The sequence below is a fragment of the Entelurus aequoreus genome, linkage group LG15 (genome assembly GCF_033978785.1).
Source record: "Entelurus aequoreus isolate RoL-2023_Sb linkage group LG15, RoL_Eaeq_v1.1, whole genome shotgun sequence".
NCBI classification, from domain to species: domain Eukaryota; kingdom Metazoa; phylum Chordata; class Actinopteri; order Syngnathiformes; family Syngnathidae; genus Entelurus; species Entelurus aequoreus.
The window spans coordinates 22,258,575-22,274,955 of NC_084745.1; the positions used below are offsets into that span (position 1 = coordinate 22,258,575).

A 16,381-nucleotide genomic window follows, 5' to 3' on the forward strand; every position below is an offset into this window, starting at 1 on the left:
TGTTCTATACTAAATCCTTTCAGCAAAAATATGGCAATATCGCGAAATGATCAAGTATGACACATAGAATGGATCTGCTATCCCCGTTTAAATAAAAAAAATTCATTTCAGTAGACCTTTAAGGTGTATTCCCATTGTGGGATGAATTAAAAAAGTCTTAGGTCTATCCTACTATGCCAGCGTAAATGAGCAGCTGTGGGTGCAATGGCGCGGTCAAAACTTAAATGTCTTCCAACGACACATCCAGCTGCAACGCCAGACGATTCAATTGTTGTCATAGCGTAGATAAGGGAATTAGTTTGGTAACTCTTAGTCACGGTTTTGGTGAGCATTGCTTGTAGCGTGACCCCAAGGATGCGAAAATAGCAAACAGCCTACAGGTAAAAGTATATTTATTGGCAACAGGGAGGCGCACAAGAAGCCAACTAACAAGTAGAGAGATCCAGCCCTGTGTGCAGGGCAGGTTGGCTTGTAAAGAAGCCTGATTGGCAACAGGTAACAGGTGTGTCTAGTGTGCCAATCAGAAACAGGGGAGAGAGGCAGCCCTCAGGACAGAGGTGCAGTGACAGGAAATGGAAACCAAAGTAAGAGCGTTGGACAGGAAAGAGCACAGAACACAAGAAAACACAAACATGACTAAACTGTCAGTAACAGGCTTGACACTCTTATGTCAACCTTGATTCATGTGTGTGCTTCTTTGTTTCTCCATACCAACAACACAGCAACTAAATTGATAGTAAATACAATCACACACATTGGATCTTCTTCCAACAACACCGTCAGTACATTTCCATGCACTAAATTCCGTCTCTATACCACTTGACGTCCCAGGCAAGTAAAATTCCCCCCACCCCCATCACCCCTCAAGAAAAAAATACCCCCTATTCCCAGAGAAAAGTCTTTATGCAGCATTACACAGTAAGCAATTTTTTATTTGACATGTAAAGATAAAAAAATGCAATCTAAAGAAAAAATATAAACAATTTAAATGATTTCCCTGAGAATAAAATAACTTAAAACCTACAAATGTAGCGCCAAAACCAAAGAACATTGGGGCAATACATGAGCAACGTTCTCTTAATTTTCTCTCTGTTCACTAAATGTCTGTGGCAGTAGTGGTGATGGAAACTTATCTCAGCTCTTCGGGAATGTGAAGTCTGAGTTTACCTCATAAGATCCTCGGCTAAGTAATTCAGTTCTTAGTGTGTCAGTTAAATGGTGTAGTCAGTCAGCAGGATCAATGGGGGCAGCTTTGACAGATTCACAGGCATCTGTTGAAGCTGAAGATGTGCCCTCAGGTTGATGGATTGTAACATTGAGTCTGCTGGTACTGCTTCATTATCCTGTAAGAAAATTAAACACACACACAGAACAACTTTGAAATACATATGTCGATGTATTATTGATGATGATTTAAATTCAATACAAGACCAACATTTTCAATTTTGACTTTTTTGTGTGTTCACTTTGCCCTGTTAATGAGTATGTATGATATACTGTAATTATATATCAATATATATATATATAATACATATGCGTGTAATATAGGTGTTACCCATAATATGTACAGTACAAACTCTTATTTCAGATTCCAGCGGTGGAGTTATACTAACTACACTTATCTTTTGCTAAAAAGTCCATATCACAGCACTGAAAGCTAGTTTGAGCATGCAAGTTAATTCATGATTAATATTTATTAATTTCTCTTGCAGCATAATGTTATTAGTATTGAAATACATTTAAGCACTAATTTCAATGCAGCCAAAGTAAAACAGGATTTCTTGAGAGTCTTTAAAAATGATAGTGGCAAAGATTAGTCTGATATTGATTTAGATGTATTACTGTTGAGCATATATGTTGAAAAAGGATTGTTAATACAGTCTGTTCCAAAAAAACACTCACCTGGATCTACATGTCGTCTGTCTCTTAGCAGCAAATGTGCTGCTGCTGCTGCTGCTGTCTGAATAGATGCTGTAGTGTAAAAGACAAAATGGCACAAATGTCATCTCTGCATGCATTGTAACTTTATAGTACTTTTTCTACATTTAAATTGTATTTATTGATGAATAAAACATATATAATGGAAATAAACTGCCCTGCAAGAATATTCAAAAACCTACATGTTTCTTCACGGTGAACATATTAACACAGTGCCACCTCCTCCTCTGTAGCAGCTTCTCCATGTGCCTGTCGTGGCTGTAAATATGTTCTGATTGCATGACATCGTAAATAGCATCCATTATTTTATTTAAATAATAGCTTACATTGCAGCCAAATGAGCAAATAGCTGAGCTTACATTAAATACAGTTTAAGTTTGGGCTACCGACTTTTTCACCTCAGTGGATTTCTGAATTTTCTGCTTTACAGATGTTGTTTATTTACTTTCTGAATACTTTAGAAGTTCATCCAATTGAGCTGAGAGTTACCGTATGCAAACTATTCTTGCTGGTCTCTGAATTGGAATACCAGCAACAACATCCTGTTACTGTTAGCCCATATAAGAAAAGTAATGATGCGAATGCTAAAAATTATTGAGTTAAATGTACATACATACCTCTGCTTTCAGCCCAAATTTCCTCCTCCTCCTTCCTTCGGTTCATAGGCTGCAGCGGATAACTTTGATGTCCCACTTTTCATCGTAAAAGATTATCAATCAGATAAAATTGCTCCACTAGCCTCTTTGACCGTGACACGATGTGACGTCGTCCTCCACCAGCAGTAGCAGCAGTCAGGTTAATGGCGCAGGCGGCAGGTAGCAGCACATCAGGTCATAGGTTAGATTATTTATTTTTTAAAGAAAACTTTCCAATTAAGTGTACAGAGTGCGCCTTATACACACTATTATTATTATTATTAACATATTCGACTAACATATTCGACTTCAACTGTGTCTAGTTGGAGGCACAGATTCGCTAAAATAGGCGAACCGAAAGTGCTGAAAAGCCAGGGACTAACTAGCTCAATGCTAGCTCAAAGCTGTTGCCTAGCAACTCAAAGATAAACAACAAAACCGAAGGAGTTGGACATATTTTAAACGCTTATGACCACACAAGTGATCTACAAGAAAGGCTGACACAGCTCTGGCCGGTGCAAAATACGTGAAAAAATTAAAATCCAAGACCTCAATAGATTGTAATGCAATTGCTATTGATACAATGATAAAGGTTATTGAAGAGATTTCAGAACTTTTGACATAAAGCAGCAACCTATCATTCCAAACAGGCAAATTCCCAGATAAAATGAAAACAGCAAAAGTCGTACCAATGTTGTACCAATTTGTAAGACTGGTGACAAACACCAGTTTACAAACTACAGACCTGTTTCTCTACTTCTACAAATAGTTAAAATTATTGAAAAACTGTTTAACAACAGATTGGAGAAATTCATAAATAAAAATGAAACACTTACAGACAACCAATACAGAGCCAACATCTCAACATCAATGGCATTAATTGAAATAACGGAAGAGATTACCAATGAAATTGATAGCAAAAAATGTGCTGCTGCAGTGTTTATGGATTTAACAAAAGCATTTGACACAGTCAATCACAGTATATTAATAAACAAATTAGAAAAGTATGGAATCTGAGGGTTGGTCTTGAACTGGGTTAGAAGCTACTTAACCAACAGGAAGCAATACTACAGAGCTGAAAATATTTTGTGGCTTAGCCAAAAATATTAAATACATTTGTTGAATAAAACCTTTGCCTTGTTTTTAATGAATACTTAGACTTACTACACTACTGTATTTAAATGTTGGTAGATTGGTGGTACTTGGAGAGCCAAGTGTTTCTGAGGTGGTACTTCGTGAAAAAGGTTTGAGAACCATTTACCTGGCTGTGCTGTTTCCGTTCCAAATAAGTTGCTCGTAACACTATCTTGGCGGTTTTTTTTTACTGACAGGCAGCTCCTACTAGCGTACAAATGAAAAAAGCTTGTACAGAACAATAGCAACTCTCATCTGAAGCTGTGGCACAAACTGTCTTTTGCTTCGGACTCAAAACTCCTTCCATCAATCCACAGAGTTTAGTTAATGACCCTCGGGACATTTGAACATTTTCTTTCAATTCTCCTTCCGAAAATTCCTTCAAAACAACTCTCTATCACCAGTCTTTGCTTCAGACCTGCATCCGCTCCAAGACCTTCTTAAAAGAAGCGTCATGTTTATTGTGCTATCTAGGATAAATTCTTGATGCGGTCTGCTACAGCATTGCCATTAGAGACGTAATGTAAAACAATACATATATTCTGCAAAAAGTAAACAAGCACCCCCAAGTGTAGAGGAGGCACACTGCGTATGACCAATAGTCGCATGAGAGAGAGTCCATGGACAGTGGGACTTCACACGTCAGTGTGAAAATACAAAACAACAAACTTTGAAAAATTAAGACTAATTTAGTGCATGGAAATGTACAAAAAAAGAGGAAGCTTAGCAGGTATTCACTCTTGCATTTGTCTTTGGAACTAAATGCCTGGAACGTACATGAGCTGCTTCGCATCAGTTGCTTTCTTGAGTAGTCACTGTAATCCTCTGACTTGGAAAACATAATTAAATTACAATCAGACCAGGATGTTATCATCACATTACACAAATAAATGGAGTGTTTGCTGCTTGATATTATTGACAGACTGACACAAAGTGACATGTCTACTATGCATCTAGTAGAAAAACAAGGGCAGTGCATTTTTGTGGCTAAAACATTTAGGATGTGTGGTGTGTGTTCAGACCACATACACACAAATGAATACAGTACATACGCCTTAAACCAGAGGGGTTCATTACAAACCGCCATGATGTAAAACATCCCTGCAATAAAACACATACAGTGTTGCCTACATGTCTCAATTACAGCTTGGATTCCTCTCTCACGTTCTGATGTGTTTATTACCTCAAATGAAAAATGTGGAAGGAGTAGGCGGACGAAAAACGTTACGGGGGAGGAAGAATAAGAATAATAAATATATTAATTTTGGTGTGGAATTACATAAGCATTCACATAATTAAGGGAGTCAAATATATATGCAAGTTAAAGCACATTTGACATGTAGAAAACAAGACACCCCGGCTTATCCTGACTCTTCATTTCCGCTAACCAAAACCTGCTGCATGCATGTGTACATATGTATTTGTGTGCTTGGGCTTTGCCAGGCTGTCTCGAGTTACGCACCCATGCACACGCAGGGACGCACACAGAGACGCGCACGCACGCACGCACGCACACACGCACGCACGCACGCACGCACGCACGCACGCACGCACACAAGCTCAGAGCAACAATAATGCCTATCAAAGGAACACTCAGTCGTTTGAAGTCCAAATATTTCTCAAAAAAATGTATAAAAAGTAGCTTATATGAGCAACTGCTGATATGCATGTGTTTGGATTGAGTGATAATGAAGGTCTAAATCCATAGCTTGCCAATAATGTTCAGTGAGAAAGAAAAAAACAGAGAAGGTGTTGCTGAGCGGTTTGAATGTCTTAAATGTCTGTTCTTGCGATGTCTCACCACAGGCGCACATGCTAGGCGCACGTGCTTTAATAAAAGGAATGATGAGTGCATATACGTGCGAGTGATTTTTCTTCTTTCTAAGCGCACAGGTTAGCCAAGACCACACAGTGTGTGAGGCAAGTTAGGGTAGGAGTGTGTTTCATGATTTTTGGAAAGACTTGCATAGTCACTCACTGAAATCAGTGGTACTTTAAAGTCTCATTTTGACATCCTAATGGATGACTTTAGTACTGGGATTAACATGGAAGTTGCAACGTGTGTGTGTGTGTATGAATACTTGTCGTAAGACCTTCCGGGAACACGCCGTTTTGTGTTTCTGTAGCTTGTGTTTGTCAATGCCTCTCTCTGACAGAGTGTTTGGCTCTAAGAAGCACTATTGTGCTCTCTATCCACTTTCTTAGATGTTGTACAAAGATTTGTTTATTCATCAAATATATTTACAAGGTGAAACTAATAAATAACTAAATAACTGATAAATAAAGGCTCACAACATGCAACTGAATATTTTTTAAGCCTTCTTTTGATATAATTTTGTTGATTATGGCTAACAGCTTATGAAACCCTCAAATTGAAAATCTTGCCTCACTTTGCATGTAATGAGCTTATGTCTCATATTAGTTTCACATTTGAAGTTTAATTACTGACACCGAACAGGACAAGCGGTAGAAAATGGACGGATGGATGGATGTAGGACATCCATCCATCCGTCCATTTTTTACCGCTTATTCCCTTCGGGGTTGCGGGGGCGCTGGAGCCTATCTCAGCTACAATCGGGCGGAAGGCGGGGTACACCCTGGACAAGTCACCACCTCATCGCAGGGCCAACACAGATAGACAGACAACATTCACACACTAGGGCCAATTTAGTGTTGCCAATCAACCAATCCCCAGGTGCATGTCTTTGGAGGTGGGAGGAAGCCGGAGTACCTGGAGGGAACCCACGCAGTCACGGGCAGGACATACAAACTCCACACAGAAAGATCCCGAGGCCGGGATTGAACTCACGACTACTCAGGACCTTCGTATTGTGAGGCAGATGCACTAACCCATCTTCCACCGTGCTGCCGGACATTTTGCACAATATTAAATTTTTAGATTTTCATCTGTACAGTAAACTACAACTTAGTCAAATGTAATAGATGTCGTATATTTCAACAATGTCACATTAAAGAGTGGGACAAGAGGACACAAATGTTAGCAACACTACGTGAGCCACAGTGCTAACATTACAGTACACTCACATTTTAACAGGCTGTAATGCTAGGTTAGCTTATTTGCTCAATAAAAATAATATGAAAAAAATGTCCATGTCTGTTGCTGACAGTTGCCACAGCTCCAAGCTTTTTTAAAGATGTTTTTTTCTTTTCTTCCCCAAACAAAGCTGTCCCTGAAAATATGGATGTAGAGATGGGGCGGCGTTATGTAGCTCTGGTCTGGTCAAGGACAGCATCATATGCATTAGGTAGGAGTTAACTTTTGTTTTAAATACATATTTAATACATTTTACTTTTTACATTTTAATAATAAAAATATGTTTTAAATAAAATAATACAATAAAAAGAGGGTTTTTTGTTTATTATGTCATAACAATCCAGAATTTCAAAATCGTCCATCTGTGGGCCTCTCCTTCCGAAAATAGAGTAAATAAACAAGGGGATGAGCGATTTTTCACTTGGTTGGTGTTCAAACAAGCATATTACTTTTATAACATCTTTGAAAAGTAAATTTTTCAGAATAGAGGACATTCAAAAGCTATCCTTTTTCCATTTGCCTCACCAGAAATAGATGTTCCCTCTATCTCTATGCATTTTTTAACTTATCAAGACCTAAGTAGTAGTGCAACTTACCTGGAAGCCCTGAATGCGAGCCAGGTACTCCAGCTGCTGCGCAGGTTGCACGGACCCACCACAGGCCAAGGGCGGACTATTCCCCTTCACTGGCGGCGCAGGAGCGTCGACGGTCGGCGACTGACCGTTTAGCAGCAGCTCTCTGGCCATGGTGGTTGTCGGCCCAGAAGAGGAGGATGGAGCGCTGTAGTATGAAGGAGTGTGTCCTGGTGGTAGCGGGGCGGCACAGGGATTCGCATCTTTGGAGCCCATGTAGTTGATGGACACACCGCTACTACCACTCCTGTTAGGGGCTGGGGCACTGCCCCCTTGCTTCCTGCTGGCCTCCATCTCCTGGTAGACGTCAGGGCTGAGATGGAGAAGACCTTTTGGGGCTGGGAGAGATAGAAGGACTATTAAAGGCCTACTGAAATGAAATGTTTTTATTTAAACGGGGATAGCAGATCCATTCTATGTGTCATACTTGATCATTTCGCGATATTGCCATATTTTTGCTGAAAGGATTTAGTAGAGAACATCGACGATAAAGTTTGCAACTTTTGGTCGCTGATAAAAAAAGCCTTGCCTGTACCGGAAGTAGCGTGACGTCACAGGTTGAAAGGCTCCTCACATTTCCCCATTGTTTACACCAGCAGCGAGAGCGATTCGGACCGAGAAAGCGACGATTACCCCATTAATTTGAGCCAGGATGAAAGATTTGTGGATGAGGGACGTGAGAGTGAAGGACTAGAGTGCAGTGCAGGATGCATCTTTTTTTCGCTCTGACCGTAACTTAGGTACAAACTGGCTCATTGGATTCCACACTCTCTCCTTTTTCTATTGTGGATCACGGATTTGTATTTTAAACCACCTCAGATACTATATTCTCTTGAAAATGAGAGTCGAGAACGCAAAATGGACATTCACAGTGACTTTTATCTCCACGACAATACATCGGCGAAACACTTTAGCTACGGAGCTAACGTGATAGCATCGGGCTTAACTGCATATAGAAACAAAATAAATAAGCCCCTGACTGGAAGGATAGACAGAAAATCAACAATACTATTAAGCCCTGGACCTGTAACAACACGGTTAATGCTTTCCAGCCTGGCGAAGCTTAACAATGCTGTTGCTAACGACGCCATTGAAGCTAACTTAGCAACGGGACCTCACAGAGCTATGCTAAAAACATTAACTATCCACCTACGCCAGCCAGCCCTCATCTGCTCATCAACACCCGTGCTCACCTGCGTTCCAACGATCGACGGTGCGACGAAGGACTTCACCCGATCATCCGTGCGGTCGGCGGCTAGCGTCAGATAGCGCGTCTGCTATCCAATTCAAAGTCCTCCTGCTTGTGTTGCTGGAGCCAGCCGCTAATACACCGATCCCACCTACAACTTTCTTCTTCGCAGTCTTCAGTGTTCATTAAACAAATTGCAAAAGATTCACCAACCCAGAATACTGTGGAATTTTGAGATGAAAAGAGAGCTTTTTGTATTGGATTCAATGGAGTCCGAATACTTCCGTTTCAACGATTGACGTCACGCGCATACGTCATCATACATAGACGTTTTCAACCGGAAGTTTAGCGGGAAATTTAAAATTGCACTTTATAAGTTAACTCGGCCGTATTGGCATGTGTTACAATGTTAAGATTTCATCATTGATTGACTATCAGACTGCGTGGTCGGTAATAGTGGGTTTCAGTAGGCCTTTAAAAGGAAGGAACGGCATTGGTGAGAAACTAAAGTAAATACAATGCATTTGAACATGATAGAATACCATAAAGCACAACATCGTGCTGACAACCAGTGTCTTCTGTAATGGACATTTATGTTTTGCATCAAGGCAATTATACTTCCGAAATGCGTAACTCACAAATGGTTCTCAGGTTAGTCAAATAATAAGTCAGATAAGTCAACATTTTGAAAACAGAGCTATTCAATCACTTTTAAAATGGAGTAGGAAGAAGCATGAACTTGTCTAATCCCACCTCTTGTCCATCAATATGTAAAGCTAAAAGAGTTTTCGGGTGTTAGAAATTGCAATCTCTCCTTAGAAATTGTGAGAAAATACTGAGGAACGTTGTCACCGAAATGCAACTCTGAAAAGATCAACTGAGGACTATAAGACATAATATAATTTTTGGTATTGGGGTTGGTTTATTTCTATCATGCATACAGTTGCAGTGTTTCAATTACGAGTTTACAATTTCAAATTCCAACATTTCCAAAAAGGAGTAAGAAGAAGCAGAGCTGACTGAATCCTACCCCTTTTCCTTTCATAAAAATTTCCAACACATTTTTTCACTCCTGTTTCAATCCACAAAACAATAAATAAAACAAATATCAATCAAGTTCACATGAAGGGAAAACTAATAAGTTGTAATTTGCAGTAGAGAATATAGAGTATATTTTGAACCACAACATATTTTGCTTTATTCATTATTACAGTGTTTTTTGTTTGTTTGTTTGTTTTTAGATATAAAGGTTAGTCTGTTGTGTCAAACCATCTTTTTAGTTTGTTAATTTCTTATGTTATTTGAATTTACTTCTGTGGGTTCTACCTAGAACAAACAATACTAACTTTTAGTCCTTTGTAACTTTACAAATGTCGCTTATATAGAGACTGAACAATTTTAGTCCCAGTACTGATCCTTGAGGTCCACAGCAAGATACATATACAATTGCAGACGTGTGCTCGCCCAGCTTCAAGTATTGATTCCTGTTGGTTAAGTAGCTGATTACCCAGTTCAAGACCAACCCTCTGATGCCAAACTGTTCCAATTTGTTAATCAAGATATTATGATTAATTGTGTCAAATGCTTTTGTTAGATCCATAAACACTGCAGCTGCACACAGTTTACAATCATTTGCATTAGTATTTTTTTTATTAGAGCCATCAATGTTGACAATTTAGCTCTGTATTCGTATTGGCTGTCTGCCACCGTTGCACTTTTATCTTGAAATTTGTTTAATCTGTTGTTAAATACCTTTTCTGATTTCGGAAAATTGTGGAACTAAGGAAACAAGTCTATAATTCATAAACTGGTGTTTTTTCCAGTCTTGGCTGTTTTCATTTTGTTTGGGAATAATAGAGCTTACAAAACTTCTGGTATTCCATAAGAAGTAAAACATCACAATGGTACAGAACCACTAAAATGACAGCGACACAACTTCATTTGTGCCTACATATGTGTGTCGCCGTGTGTGTTGGCTCCTAAAGTAGCATTTGATCAGTTTGTGTGGTTTGGCAGTTCTGGGCTCGGTCGAGATGTCCGCTGGGAAAGACACGCCGCCTCTTTCCTCATTCGGAAAGGCGAGCAGAGACACATTTACCAATATCAACACAACGGCTAGCGTTGCATCACTGATGAGAAACAGCACTTCTGCTAACTGGAATCACTTTGAACGCCTTAACCCAAAGAGGTGGGGGGACTAAGACATGTTGTAGATTGTGAGCCTTTACAGGGCTTCCGAAACCAATTCAGAAGCGGGGCAGCTTTGGCCATTGTTCCATAGACTAAACATGCAATTAGTAAATCTGTATGGATGATTATCCCTTAATTAGGAATCCTTGCTCTCTGACTGAGGGATATGCAAGCCACAACGTCTGGACAAAGCGTAGGTTCTGTGTCTCGCATCCTGCAAGTGCTTTTCTGTAGCCTAACAGAATGTTCTCTGCGATTTGCATTTAACAGGCCAAAGCATCTGTTTTGTGGCTTCTCTTTAACAGGACACGGCTCCATCCAGACACGCTGCGGCTCAAACAGGCTTAGCAACACTCCGCTTTCCAGACCCTCCCTATCCAAATCTCATCCGTTTATCTTGGCGTCCGCTGCGCTCTGACATCACTTTCCTGAAATGGCCGCGACAGGTGGATGGAGGAAAAACTCTGTCGGGGACGTAGACTACTTTAGTTACTCTGTGGCTCCAATTAAAATAATATCTGACGTCGTGAAAGACAAATAGGAGATGTGAAGAGGGAGTGAGAGAGGATAAAAGTGAGGGAGCCAGGAGGAGTGGATGTGAAAACCATGCCGAACCTCCGAAAGTCCAGCCAAGGTCACCAGAGACAGGAAGACCATCTGTGTGTGTGTCTTTGTGCTTGTTTGTGTGTATATGGACCAACAGCTGGGAAGAAAGTGCTGGAGCGAGCGGCTGACTGACAGCATACTTCCTGTTTTAGTTACTATGACCATCACACATACAAAGACGGACATTTGCACGCTTGCACCTTAGTCAGTGGTTTCTGGGAATCTAAAGAAGCCGCTGTCCAACTTTATAACAAACGAAGCGGGCACAGGAGGGGGCTATGAAATCCAGGCGTTATTACTCACACAACAGCAATTTCCCCCACGCCAGCGATGACACAACAGGCTTTGCCTCCCTTTCCAGTCACAGATTTAAATTTGCACAAAGTTGCCTGTGAATTTGCTGTGCAGCCTCATAAAAAAGGAAAGATGCTGGCCAACATGACATCAGCCGCGGCCAAAGAGCGATATGGGCGGAGGCTCTGAGAGGGGGTGGGGGCAGAGAATGTAATCCATGTGAGTGCTGGTCTGCGTGTGTGGGTGTGAATGTGAGGATGTTTGCAATGTGAAGCCATAGTTTGAAGCTGCTGTTAGACGCGTGAGACTGAGCAATTTGCACAAAGTGGGGGCAAGTGAGAGAAAACAGAAGATGGGCAGAATAAGTGGTGAAGCTCAGAAGAAAGGAGGGAATGAAAGAAAAAAGGAGAGCAGTGCGAGTTTCCAGGGGTCCCGCCCATGCTCGGCGTCCGGTGGGCCTGGGGAGTGCTGGAGGGAAGCCAGAACCAAGCATGAGACTGATCGAAAACAGATAGGGCCAGAGCCCGCTCCTATAAATCACCACAGCCGAGCGAGACCTTCGCATAGTTCACACATGCACACAATCGTGGACAAACCGACGCACACACACATGCTCAGCAGGAAATGAAATGTGGCAACTCGAATGAAAAGCCTGGCTTCGGCGTCCATGGGAATAGACAGGAGAAAAATCACTCTTCTAATTTCTCTTTTCATTTACGCTCCCTTCCTGTCTTTAAACCTCCCTGTTTGTTGTTACACCGCATCCCACAGCTCACAAAGGCCAAAGGCCGGAAGGACATGCACATTCAGTAGGGCAGGGGGCCAATTAGGGGGAGCGAAAGCTACCGGTCGATCACGGAGGGTGTGTCAGTCGATCGCCAGCTAGGCATTAAAAAAAATAGACCTAAAAATTTGCAAATTAATCAATCTTCACTATGGCGTCACTTGATTGATATTCACGGCAGCTGAGGATCTTGTGGGATGAAGCTGGCTGCTCCGAGCTCAGTATGAAGAAAAAAACGACCTGCAAAAATGCGAGAAAAACTTTTTATTTCAACAGACTCCCGCGACATACCTGCTGTCAAAAGTCTAAAGACCAACCGCACAGTTCCTGTCTTCATAACAAAAGTGCTGCTCCATCCTGCCTCCGCTAGCAAAATAAGAGTCTCAGAAAGTTAGCTCTCACAAGCTGGCAAGCTACAGAGTTTGCCTCCAATGTATTTCTTGTAAAGTGCATAAAAACAAGTATGGAAGCTAGACAAATAAGATACCAAAAACCAACCAATTTCATGTGGTACTAAGACAGAAAGGAGGACTTTTCTTTCTCCTCTGCAATGCAAATTCGAAGTTGTGGAACTTATTTCCAATTAATGCAAGTCATCAGAATCAGGTAGTATACCAACCTATACTCTTGTCTTCATGAAAGAAAGTAGTCTGTGTTAAGCATGCTTTACTAAAAACCTTTAACTTATTTATAAAACTGATGTTTTTGTTAACGACTAAATAAATAAGAGGATGAGGTAGATTACCTCAAGTTGGTCATTTGAAAAGTAGCTCGCCCGCTGAAAATGTTTGGGCACACCTGATGTTGGGTGTGTGTATGCAGGATAAGAAAAAAATGTACCGTAGTTCCTGAATTTGTGACTTGACAGGCTTTTCTATACTCAACTGCAGTGAGTGTGAGGTATTTATTAGAAATTAGGTGTATTTTTGAGGGGGCCTTTTAATACGAAAATTCCCCAAACAACTGTCTCCTTGAGCCAATTAACTGCTGAGTTAGCGATAGTATGTCGCCAGGGGCGTGGTGTACATCTCTAAAAACAGGGTTAATTTTGTTGACAAAAAAATGTAGTCTTAGTAATCGTCAACACCCTACTGTATTTTCCCTTGACTAAAATAAGACGATAACGAATCACAACAAATGCACTTTGACGAAAACAAAGATGAAATTGACAAAATAAAAACAAGAAGAAAATGTTGATAGACGAAATCCAATCATATTTCATTTTGTCTTTAGAGGAGTGGGACAAGTAAGGAATCTATCCAATCACAGTAGCCTGCATAAGAAGAGGGGGGGTAAATCACGGCGGGGATCCAATCAGAACAACAACTAAGCAACTAAGCAAATTGGAACCTGGCAACTACCGACCTGTTTCTATTCTCAGTTCCATTTCGAAAGTAATGGAGAAAATAGTTTATGAACAGGTCGATAGTTACCGTGCCACTAATAAACTCATGTACAAATTCCAATCCGGCTTCAGAACTAACCACTCCACTGACACATGTCTTCTCTATCTGACCGACCACATCAAACATGAGGTGGACGCGGGCAAATACTGCGGCATGGTCATGCTGGACCTTCAGAAGGCCTTTGACACCGTTAACCACGCTATACTGATGGATAAGCTCAGAGCAATCGGATTGAACAAAACCTCATGGAGCTGGATGCAATCTTACTTGGAGGGGAGGGAGCAGGTGGTAGAGGTGAACGGCAGCGTGCCCCCCCCCCCCCTCTCGGTGAGCTGTGGAGTCCCCCAAGGCAGTATATTGGGACCTTTACTGTTCCTAATATACATAAACGACATGTCATCGGCATGCGACTGTGAATTGTTTTTGTTTGCGGATGACTCTGCCCTGCTGGTATCCGGCAAGGACAAGTCACAGGTGGAAAAAATCCTCAGTGCTGAGCTGTGTAGAACTTGCACCTGGCTCGCTGACAACAAGCTATCCATACACTTGGGTAAAACAGAATCCATCCTGTTTGGGTCCCACATCAACCTTAAGAAAGTCAATGACTTCACCATAAAAGTGGGTGACATTGTTATAACCAGGCAAGATGAGGTCACCTACCTAGGTTCCATTCTAGAGGCTAACCTTTCCTGTGATAAAATGGCAACCAAGGTAATCAGAAAGGTTAACCAACGAACGAGATTTCTCTACAGAATCTCCTCTCTGGTCAACAAAAGCACCTTGAGGATTCTGGCGGGAACTCTCGTTCAACCCTTTTTCGATTACGCATGCACCTCCTGGTACCCTAGCACCTCCAAAACCCTCAAATCTAAACTCCAAACATCTCAGAACAAGCTAGTCAGGTTACTTCTAGACCTCCACCCCAGATCCCACCTCACTCCTACCTACTTCTCTAAAGTGGGCTGGCTCAATGTGGAGGACAGAGTTGTAACAAACGCACCCAAGTTCCCCGTGTGTCTTTGCCACTACGCAATTAAGGAGTCACGGGTGGGACCTGATATTCAGCTGGGAATGATTAATACATTAAATAAACACAAGACATGTATAACTATTAGCCACAAGACGATCGGGCTTATATTTAATATGCCACAAATTAATCCCGCATAGCAAACAACTTCCCCCCTCCCGTCCATACAACCCGCCAATATAAATCAAACCCCTACACAATGCACTCAATCCCACAGCCCAAAGTTCATACAACACATATATTTCCCCAAAGTCCCAAAAGATACGTACGTGACATGCACGTAGCGTGACATGCACGTACGGGCAAGCGATGAAATGTTTGAAAGCCGCAGCAGTGTACTCACGGTACCGAGTCTGCGCATCCAACTCAAAGTCCTCCTGGAAAGACTCTCTGTTCTCCCGGTTCTCCACAGGCCAATGGAAAGCACACCAAAAATGTCAAAAAGGCGGATTATTCCAAGAAGTGGCTCCGTGGCAAAAACACTGTGTCTGACAGGTGCTCCAGGTGGTTAGTGACGTCACTTTCCGCTTCCGCCCGGTCTGATAGAACCGGATGCCTTTTATATCCCCACATATTATTTACGTACATATTTAATATTTACATGATTATATTAAATACGCCTGTAACAGTTTATGATAAGTAAATGGATGACATAATAAGTATATATATATTTATTTTCCCAGCTGAGCACAAGTTAACTGTGACTGGCAATTTATTATATATATATATCGATGGACCCCTATGGCCATTACATTCCCCCCCCCCAGCCAGCGGCTTATGGGGACCATAATAAGGTTTCATGTTTACCACATTAATAGTATCCACCTTACACTTATCAGTCAACCAACGAATACTGTAATTTACAGGACCTAACCTCTTCTCTACCCGCACAGGCCCTAACCATCTGGGTGCAAGTTTGGCAGAGAATTTACTTGAAGCTTTGGAAAGTGGGTGCGCCCTAATCCAGACCAGATCCCCAACTGCAAAGTGTACATCTTTGTGTCGTGCATTATAATATCTGGCTTGTCGAGCTTTGGACGCGCCTACATGTCTCTCCACTTCGTCCTTTAGGTGTGTGTGTGTAAGTATGGTGTGATATGCAGATGTGTGTGGTGGTGGAGCTTTGTGCACCAGTCGTTCCAGGGGTCCCATCAGATTCCGCCCGAGAGTCAACCTGGCAGGGGTTGAACTAGTCGTCTCATGAACAGCGGTGTTAAGGGAAAACCGGAATTCAGGCAGCCACTTATCCCAGTCCTGATGATGGTTCCCTAGGAAGGCGGCAATCATGGTCTTGAGGGTGCGATTGACTCGTTCTGTCATGTTGGTTTGGGGGTGGTAAGCTGTGGTTAGTTTATGGGTTACCCCCCAGGATTCGCACAGACGGGACATCAGTTGGCTTGTGAACTGTGGCCCTCGGTCAGACACAAGATATGCAGGAACTCCCCAGCGAGTGAAAATGTCATTTTTGAGAATTTGGCAGACCTTGGGAGT

The 16,381-nt window shown here is 41.6% G+C and overlaps 1 protein-coding gene across 3 annotated transcripts in view; it reads right to left on the reverse strand.

Annotated features, from left to right (window-relative positions):
- Positions 1-16,381, reverse strand: part of stau2 (staufen double-stranded RNA binding protein 2) — a 412,795-nt gene that overhangs the window by 138,894 nt on the left and 257,520 nt on the right. Inside the window, exons 12-13 of one of the 3 annotated variants that reach the window (XM_062021078.1) lie at positions 7,359-7,732; positions 6,673-6,898 (exon numbers count right to left, since the gene is read on the reverse strand). In XM_062021078.1, coding sequence (XP_061877062.1) covers positions 6,857-6,898; positions 7,359-7,732 — 416 coding nt within the window. In that variant the 3' untranslated portion in view covers positions 6,673-6,856. Of the gene's footprint in view, positions 1-6,672; positions 6,899-6,951; positions 7,138-7,358; positions 7,733-16,381 lie in introns of those variants that run through there. The other 2 variants (XM_062021079.1, XM_062021077.1) reach the window with 2 other exon arrangements.